Source organism: Hypomesus nipponensis, chromosome 3 (assembly GCF_054491055.1).
Source record: "Hypomesus nipponensis isolate SF chromosome 3, ASM5449105v1, whole genome shotgun sequence".
Classification (NCBI taxonomy): Eukaryota; Metazoa; Chordata; class Actinopteri; order Osmeriformes; family Osmeridae; genus Hypomesus; species Hypomesus nipponensis.
In genome coordinates this window covers 16,439,209-16,449,156 of record NC_140363.1, presented here as the reverse complement: position 1 = coordinate 16,449,156, position 9,948 = coordinate 16,439,209, and the positions used below count along the sequence as shown (strand labels likewise).

Sequence of the window (9,948 nt, the reverse complement as noted above, 5' to 3'; positions counted from 1 at the left end):
GAAAGAAAAACAGGTGCCGTTGGAACAGACGCAAGGCCAGCCATGCTGTCACAGATGTTACCAAGACGACTATCATCCATGCTTTTATCACCTCATGATTAGATTACTGTAATTCCCTCTATGATGGTCTCCCCCAGTCCTCAATTGCCCGTCTTCAGATAGTGCAGAATGCTGCTGCCAGAATTGTATCTTCCACTAGAAAGTTTGACCACATTATCCAGTCTTGGCCTCTTTGCACTGGCTTCCTGTCCAGTTTAGAATATGTTTTAACATTGTATTGTTTGTTTTTTAAGCTCTTAATGGACAGGCCCCTTCATATATCTCGGACCTTTTAAAATTGCAGGCACCCATTAGGTCACTGAGGTCTGCGGACAAGCTTCTTTTATACACTCCCCGATCACGCTGTGGACGCACAGGTGATAGGGCCTTTGCAGTTGCTGGTCCTAAGCTGTGGAATCAGCTTCCCCTGTCTAATAGGCAGGCTCCTTCATTGTCTGTTTTTAAATCCAGGCTTAAGACCCACCTTTATGTTCTGGCGTTTCCAACCACTTGACTTGTGCTGTTGCTTGTTTTTCTGTTGTTGACTGTTTTGTATTTGGTTTTACTGTGTATTTTATAGTATTTATTTTTTATTTTTATGTATGCATTTGGATTCTGTTTTTGTGCTTTTGTTCGGCACCTCGGTCAGCCTAGCTGTGTTGTGAGTGGGCTTTATAAATAAAATGTACTTACTTACTTACTTACGACAGTTGTTCAGATATCGCTTTGCTAATGCCACAGGCCGTAATCCATGAGAGAGCTGCTCACCTGACCCACCGCTGGTGTGACCGCTGGGACGGGACCTGTTCAGTTCTGACAGTGACCCTGACAGGCAGGTCACAGGGAGCACGCAAGCTGATCTCTCAGCAGACCTCCATATCACACACAGCTGTCAGGTCACAGTTTTGCCCTGAATGACTCTGCCTCTGCAGTGCGAGGCAGTTCAAACACTTCCCAAGACGTTATTCAACCCTCAGCTCCGCTGGGTGCGTGTCGCGGAATTCTCTTTCTGACAGGATGAATGTGTAGCGCTGCATCCAGCTGTCCATATGATGAAGCAGAGATTGCTCCCCATGCACGAACACATGGCAAACAAATCCCCACCTTTATATATTGTGTGTGTCTGTGTGTGTGTGTGTGTGTGTACAGAGACATTATGTTCAGGTTTATGTTGCTATTCATCAACAAGACACCAGTAAAATATCCCTCTGTCATTTTTCTGGTTTTATTTTACACAACATAACAACACAGTATCTGTTGTTCCTTTGTACAGGGCTTCATTCTCATCGCCGCTCCACTGAGAAGAAACGTGTGGATTTTTCTCTTTAAAAAATATCAATTTTAATAAGATGTCCAGTGTCAAGTCTCTGATGTCTGTCTGTCTCCAGATTTCCAGAGTCTGTAGGCAGGAAAGGTGGTTTCCTGGAGTAGAAAGGCTTTGTGTGAAAATCTCTCTGTTTCCTCCTGACCCCGCCTCTTCTGGCTCACGCTGTAATCCGATTGGTGTTCCTGGCAAGAGGACAACTGTCGTTGAGCAAAAGAAGGCACCATTGCTTTTCTCTTGCCGCCATCGTGACGATAGGTGCGTGTACAGGTCATAGGGTGCATGGGTTTGGGGTTTTTGCAAATACATTTTTGTTGTTGTTGTTGTTTCTTCCATTTTTGTTTCTGATATGGGTGTGAGACTGGAGGCCCTGTGGGAGACGCTGCACGTCTGTCAGGGAGGACGTGGACTCGTGTCAGACACCTACCAGGCGAGCATCCTCCACTGGTGGCGACATAAGCAAACGGAATCCGAAAATGTACGCGGAGAAAAAATAAACGGCGTGGTTCAAATGTCACACAGGGCACACACACACACACACAGACACACACACACACAGTAATGCACACTCAAACAGGACCCACGCGCTCGCACACACACACACACACACACACACACGTAGGTATGTTCAACCAGGGCACAGACGCACTATAACAGGACAGTCTTCACACAGTGCTTTCTAGAATCCACTCTGAGCTGCAGAAGTTGCCCTTGCCAGCGTCCGTGTCGGCGCTACCCTGTTGCAGCAGCATGCCACTCATAGATATGCTCCTCTTGGACCACATCTTGCCCAGCTTCTGGGCTCCTATGTAACAGTGGTGCTTGGCCAGGTCCTCGTTCAGGGAGTACCTGCGCTTGGCCCCCACGCCCTCTGCCGGCAGGGTCTGATACTTGGCGGCGGCCCGGGAATGGCCAGCGCGTCTCAGGATGGGCGTGTCCTTGATGCGCGAGGAGGAGGAGGAGGGGGGGGGCGGTGGGGAGGCGGGCTGCTGCAGAGCGGTGGAGTTATTCCGATTGGTGTTCTGGTTTTCGGTGGGGGGCAGGGGGACGGGTTCCTTTTTTGGCCCCGGGGTGGAGGAGGAGGTGGGGGCAACGGTCGGCGTGGCAACCCCGGAAGGGGAGGGCTTTGGCGCAGGCTTGCGCTTTGGCTTGAGGGTCCCGGATGAGCCCGGGGCGGACCCAGAGACGGGACCGGTCCAGGATGGGCTCACCAGGGAGGTGGCGGTGGAACAGTCGGCGATGGACGTTTCTGAGGAGTGCGTGAGCGTGTCCAGGTTCCCCTTGGCCCCTCCTCCTCCACCCGCTCCCTTGCACCCCGCTCCCTCCCCGCCATCGGAGCCCCCCAGACCCTGCTTGGAGATGGAAGGGGTGACCGTGCAGCCCTGGGGCTGGGCCCCGTTCGTCTGGGAGAGGACACTGGTGGTAACCATGGCACCCTTGCCGGAGTCGCCAGGGTTACAGACCTTGTAGCGGATCATGAGGATGATGATGAAGACGAGGACCGAAGCCACGATGATGCCGCCGATGATGATGATCATGGTTCCCCCGAGGAACTGGGACTGCATGAAGTGGCAGCGCAGGTACTCGGACTCGGTGGTGAAGGACACGCAGCCGACAACGCGCGTGGCGGTCAGCGAGGTGATGCCGTCGTCGTAGATGGCCAGGACGCACAGGTCGTACATCGTGCCCGCCGCCAAGTTGTTGACCAGGAAGTTCTTACTGGTGGGAGGTATCATCCTGGGGGGAGGAGGGGGGGAGAAGGAAGGTTCAGTGTTCGCTTTTCTAAGTCAAGTTAGACAATATTCCTCCTGAGCCTGTATCGACTGTCACTTCCTGTCAGCTTGTTCTCTGAGATGAGCTCACACCAACAATATATATTATTATGATCTACAGTCCAAAACTTCTTATCGTACCATTGTGAAATACCTAATTAAACACCCAACGGCACTCATGAAAACACACACACACATACACTGAGTTTCTGAAGTAAATTGAGGGATAATATTCAACCCAACAGGCAGAAGGAATACACTCTGGGATCCTGTGTTTGTGTCTGCTGCAACAGTAGCCGAGTTACAGTCTCATCTCAAACAGTCGCATGAATATTAATAGCAGACTGAACGTGTTTTGACCTCCAGTGTTCCTGTCGCCATCTCAGTCATGTTTTAATCAGTGGAATAGTGAGGGTTCTCTTCTGCTGCCCACACACAGCAGGACGTTGCTTGGTTAAAGATCTGGAGGCTGGCCAAGGCTGTGGGCCTACTACAGTTACTGGTCAAGGTTTGGCACTGCCCTGCGCTCTCCACTGTCAGCTACTCTTACACTGTGGCTTTGTGTCATCTCTGCTCAATAGACTTTTGAGGAGGTCAGGGGAGGAAGATGGCAAAGAGGAGAGGGAGAGACTGGAGCAACTGTAGAACTGTCCTTTTGACAGGCACACGTGGAATAATGAAAGGACAGGATCTTCCCTTGCAGGATATTTAATAAATGTTAACAATTGTTAATTTAATACCCAGGAGTGTTTATATAGCTCTACCTTGTGAGAGTGGATCTTTATAAACACTCAGTAAGTGAGTAAAATATCACCTGTAAAATACAGGGACAACACTGAAGTATATTACATGTTGTTTGGTTACATCTGATTGATCTCCAAAGCCAGTACAGTAATCTAACTTTCTTCACAAGTCAACAAGGAGGCTTAACACAGACAGGACAGCAGGTGACAAGCAGCATGGATGGGTTTACTTCCCATTGAACCCATGACTGCATGGTAGAGCCACACAAAACAGGGGAATTGTCCTTTAAACTTAAGGTATATTGATCACTCCTTAATCACCTCAGGTATCTAATCTACAGGACACATTATCCCTCAAATGTGTCCCTGAGCCCTCTGACCCCTGGCACACCCAGCTAAGGACTCAGAGCTGCCAGACTGACAGCCAGGCAACCAGACTGACAGCCAGGCAACCAGACTGCCAGCCAGCCAGCCAGCCAGCCTCACATGCACACAGAATGACAGGCAGGCAGAGTGGTTGAACTGGAAGTTGGCCTCACGCCTGGCTGAGTGCTGGGAGTACCTTGACAGCTCAGACATCAACAGTCTTATCCGTAGTCATCAAAATCTTCCCACTAATGGAAGAGATGCCTCCTGCTAGTCGGAGCCTATTTAGAACCCGATTGCCGACTTCTAATTCCTAACATTGTTATGTGGGCTTGCGTGTGTTCATTGGACAGTAAAATGGAAATGGAAACATTACCCTGAGATAAACTGGCAGTGTTTATGCTTTAAGCACATCAGAGGTAGGTATTACCTGCGCGGCAGGTTACCCCAGTGGCTAAAAGAGCCCACAGTCATAACAATTTAAAACACTCCTTCAATTGATTTGTGTGCTCATAAAAGCTTGCCGCGCAATTTGCTTGGGTGCATGCTTAGATAAAAAAAAAATATATAAATCAACCACTCCTTCAAGAATTTGCCAGAATGGAGAACGAGAGCGGCTGATGAAAGCAATGGAGAAGACACGGACGAGGCCTCTTCTTGAAGTAGATATTGACGCTGCTTTATCTGAATAAAAAGGTTTGTTGATAGAGAGAACTCACCCTAGGGATGTGAGTAAAATATGCTGGGGTAAAAAACAAAACAGCTCATTGAGGCTGGCTCATCTTCCACCCACTTAAACACTTCTCATTAGGCCCCATCAAACGGAGACAGAAATAGCACTGCCATCACCAAGAATCAATGACATTGGCTCGCACTGGTGATGAATACATGGAGCAAAGGTTCCTGTGTGCTCAGGAGAGGCCCATGTGGGGCATTGAAGACTCTGACCCCACCCTCGGAGACCTCTCCGTCTAAAGGCTGAAAGAGAGACTTGTCTTCCACTGAGCTTTCAGATCTGCCGTGAGAAAACAGGATCATGTCAAGACTGCAGATTTCCCAGGAAATCCTGATGTCGTCATCCACTTATTAGTATTCTCATTAATACTTTGCATACACCTACTGGTATATCAACAAATATCATAATATAATAAAAATATGTAATTAGGTTGTTTCCTGCAAGTATGTTTTTGGTTTACTGTGTGGTAAGAAATGACAAGTCTTTGCGAGGCGTGTGCTTCTTTGAAATGGAAAGGCAGCTACCGGCGTTTCAGAACAACAAGAAACCTCTTCTGTTTGAGACCACACCGGCAGCCATTACAAACACTCTGTTCTTGGAAAAACAGCGGTTACCTCTTTTTAGCTAAAGGATTGATTTCCATTCTCTCCTCCACAGGCACAGAAGACCAGCGATTGATTCCTCTCTTCATTAAACAAACACTCGCTGAGAAAGACAGGTTTATTTGTTAATGCTCCGTAGCAACCTCACACCTGCCATCTTGCCTCTGGGCCGACGCCAAGAGTTGAGACAGTGGATGTATCTATGGATGTTTTATCAGTGCACTCCTTCATGAAGCACACATCACTGATCCAACATGACAGGACTAGTCGAAGAATACTTCCTCTTTTGTTGTTTTCCCTAATAACGTTGTGTCAGATCAGAAATGTTTTCAAAGAAAGGAGGAAGGCTCGTGTTCATCTGCCTGTTTTTTTTCACCCGAATAGATGTTTTCCTTTATAAAATCTGATAATCCATAGTTGTCTGTTATATCCCAGCAGAGAGCAATAATGGTGTGAGGGGAGCAACGTCACTATGACCTGCATTCAGGGTTTGAATTATGGGGGGGTTGGGGGGGTTTGACCCTCCTAATTAAGACTTGGACCCCCCCAAAAGAGGTAAAAATAACAGGTGGGGGGGGGGGGGGCGATACATTTATATATCGTTCTTACCTGTAATCGTAAATATGACTTTACGCCCTGGAGAAGAAGTTGACCCCCCCGATTGTCATTGTATAATTCACACTCTGCCTGCATTGCCATACAACAACGCTTAAACTCCAGAGGGCTCTCACTAATGATCGTCCCAGGATTACTGATGATCTGAAACTGGGATATTACTAGTGGATTTTATTAAATGATATCTTTGTTCAGTAATTCCTCTCACATTTCCTCATTCTGTAAATATTATGTTTGCCAAACAGCAGGCTTTGTCTAATCTCCTGTGACATCACTAACCAGGGGAGGATATACCAGTACTGCTTTCACAGCTAATGCACTGAGGTTATTATGGAGTAGCACTTTGCTATGCTAACTGGTAAGCTGCCCACAATCGTACATTTCACAGAGCGAGTAGGATGAAAACACAGTCTGTTGTCCTGTTTCAGAGTGAATCTGAGCTCCTCTCACTGTTACCACACGCCGCTGTGAGCCAACACAAACGGGAAGAAAAACCCCCCCTCCCAGAAATAAAACGTGCTTTTGCGTTCTCAAAGAACGACGTGAACCCTAAACCCACCGGTAGACCAGAGAGTCGTCCAAGCTGCCGTTGTACTGGATCTGGAACATGCGAATCCCAGGAATGTTCCTCTGGAAGTTGAACTTGATGAGCGCCGTGGAGGAGGTGGCCTCTGCAATGACCACCCTCCGGTCCTGGCTGGGCTTGCTGTCTCCCGTCGCGTTGCTGCCGTTGGCGCCGGCCCTCGTGGAGGTAGAGATGTCCGAGGATCCCGGGTCGGGCTCCTGGATGTTGTTGGTGCTGTTGGAGATGTGGGGCAGCTTGATGATGAGCAGCTGAACCGTCTGGTGGGCCTCGCCAGCAGGGTTGGAGGAGATGCAGGTGAAGGAGCCCGTGTCCTTGACCGTGCTGATGAGGATGTCCAAGGTTCCATTGGCATACACCAGCGTTCTGGAGGAGTTGGACACCATTTTCCTGTCCGGGGAGATCCAGTGGATGGTGGGCTCGGGGTCTCCCCTGGCCTTGCAGCGCAGCGCCACCCTCTGGCCCTCCAGCACGCGCATCTCCTGGGAGTGGCGCGTGATGAGGGGCGGCTCGCAGATGAACTCCTCCTCGTGGATGGACCAGAAGTAGCGTCCGGAGAGGTGCTGGGGCGAGGCGCACGTCTCCAGGTCGTCCTCGCGGCTCAGCCTTCGCAGCCACAGCAGCTCACAGTTACAGTGGAGGGGGTTCCCCCCGAAGCTCAGGGCGAATGCTGTGGGGCTCATGATGCCAGAGGTGGCCAGGACCTGACGAGACCGATACAGAGAGGGAGAGTTTAGAGGGCTCGTTTGGGAAAACAAGAGACAGAGAAGGTTAGAGGGATTTTGTGGGACAGAGACAGAGAGGGTTGTTTTTTGGCGAAACAAAGATTGAGTCTGCAAAACTTGCTGTGGGGCAGTCATGGAGTCAGAGAGTAAGCTGGACATGGATTATACATTTTGAAAGTGAAGTATTTTTGAGTGCATTTTAAACATCCTGTTTGAAACCGTGTCTCATCTACATTGGGGACAACACCGGAAAGGGCTGATCGCTGCTTTCATGTGTTTCCCCTGTGTTTTAATCAATGTTTCCTTCCTTCTAAAACCTATAAATACACCTCAACATAAAGGAGAAGTACAACACAATACAAGTTGAGGAACAAACCCTGTAACATGGCACCCAGCAAAACTCTTCGCCAACAAATCCCCCCCCCCTGATCACTACCCAGAACATCTCGCCACCGCCTCACCTGCGCTCTCTGGAACAGCGGATCGGGCGGGAGCTTCTGCAGCTTGTTGGAAGTCACGTCCAGCCTGTTGAGCTTCTGAAGCAGGGAGAAGGTCCCCTCTGGGATGAAGTCGATCATGTTGTGGTCCAGACTGAGCGTGTGCAGGCTGGTCATCCTCTGGATGGCCTCCCAGGGAACGCTCTCCAGGTTGTTGTAGGACAGGTCCAGCTCCTCCAGGGCCAGCAGGTCGTTGAAGGCTCCCATGTGGATGAGGGTGAGCTGGTTGTTGTTGAGGATGAGGTGGTGCAGTTTGGACATGCCGCTGAAGGTGTCGTTGGTGATGCGGGTGAGCCTGTTGCTGTTGAGGTGCAGGGCCCTCAGGTTCTCCAGGTCGGCGAAGGCGTGGGGGGTGATGAAGCTGATGGTGTTCCTCGACAGCGTCAGGTCCACCAGGCGAGTCATGTTGCCAAAGTCTTTCCGTTTGACGCTGGTGATGAAGTTGTCGGCCAGACGCAACTCCACGGTGTGGCGGTCGATGTTGGGCGGGACGAAGAGGAGGCCTTTCTTGGCGCAGAGCGTTGCCAGGTTGGGAGAGAGGATCTGACAGACACAGCGCTTGGGACAGATTTGGGCCTTCACTGCCATTCCCATGACCAACAGACACAGCAACAGCTTTTCCATTGTAAGACAGATTCAAACACCTGCGAGACGGAGGGAGAGAGAGAGGGAGAGAGGGGGGGGGGGAGAGAGGGAGAGAGATTCAGTCGTTAAATAATGACGAGGCGTTGTAAACACAGACACACACATCATTACGTAGAGCTCGGAGAAACACAAGCCTGTACTTAACATCCGAACGCGTGGCCCCTGTTGGCCAGGGTGATGTAACATGCGGAGCCCTTATGATGAGCCACTGCTGGGGTGAGTCACGCAGAGCACACCGTCTCTCAGAGCTTAGGTCGCCTTCTCAGAACCAAACACACACTCAGCAGCAGGGCGGGTCATCCACTTCACACACACACACACACACACACACACACACACACACACACACTACATCCTCACTCTGTTCCCCCTGCTCTGAGCACGCTCAGAGAGCCTGGAGGGGAGGGGCTTGCCACGGATGGGGAAGGGGTTATCTAGTCATCGTTAATACAGAGCTGCGGTCACAAGGTGGGGTCTGTTACCAGGGACGAAGCAGCTTTGCCGGTGCCCCTCCGCCCCCCTGCACCCTGCCCTGACCCCTGACTCAGCCACACGCCAGAGGAGCTATCGCAAAGGTAATTACAACCCAGAGGAGATGTAATGAGCCGATCTCTCTCTCTCTTTTTTCCTCTCCCTCTCTCTCTTTCTCTGTTTTCGCTGTCTAACCCCGCGAAGCCAGAAGGACAGAAGGCCCAAGTAAATTACTGTAAATGAGGAGCTGTGATGGGGTGTGAAGGACACGGATAGGATCATCACAACTCATTGCCACGGAGAGAAGGCTGCAGGTTGGGAGGGATCACGTTGACACGGTGTCAGACCGACACGTCAGACCTTTTAGTATCCCGAAAAACGAGAAATCCACACGCTAACCAGACACATTACATGCTAAGCAGGCCGGGCTGGGGAGGAGTCATACCGGATGCAAAAACGGACATCCCAGATTTGTATTCAGTTATCACTAAGTGAATGAGATGTCTTTGTTGAGAGAGCAACCTTGTTACCATCTCCAAAGTGGGTTTGATTGTGTCCTGGCCTCGTTTCTTCTGCTGTGGACCTGAGGGAACAGCTGTTGAATACATCTTAATGAATGATAATCTAATTAACACTTTTAATACATCGACTGTCCTCTGTAGCCGTGGAACTTATCCAGCAGAAGAACAAGAAGTGCTTTTAGCCCACATGCCGCGGGCTGAGGCACATGCTCACCAGTGATTCCCTCTTGTCTCTGACACGGCAGCACTGGTCCCACCAGGCAGAGCTGGGAGCATCCTCAGTGTGATCACTTCATTAGCAGTCAGGGT

General features: G+C 50.2%; 1 protein-coding gene across 1 annotated transcript; it reads right to left on the bottom strand.

The window, feature by feature from the left end:
• Nucleotides 1-1,264: 1,264 nt before the first annotated feature.
• Nucleotides 1,265-8,626, bottom strand: lrfn5a (leucine rich repeat and fibronectin type III domain containing 5a). Its single transcript, XM_084683287.1, has 3 exons — nucleotides 7,967-8,626; nucleotides 6,757-7,484; nucleotides 1,265-3,100 (listed from the first exon to the last, which is right to left on the bottom strand). Exons 1-3 carry the CDS (start codon nucleotides 8,624-8,626, stop codon nucleotides 2,029-2,031), a joined length of 2,460 nt encoding a protein of 819 aa, XP_084539413.1. The 3' UTR covers nucleotides 1,265-2,028.
• Nucleotides 8,627-9,948: the final 1,322 nt, after the last annotated feature.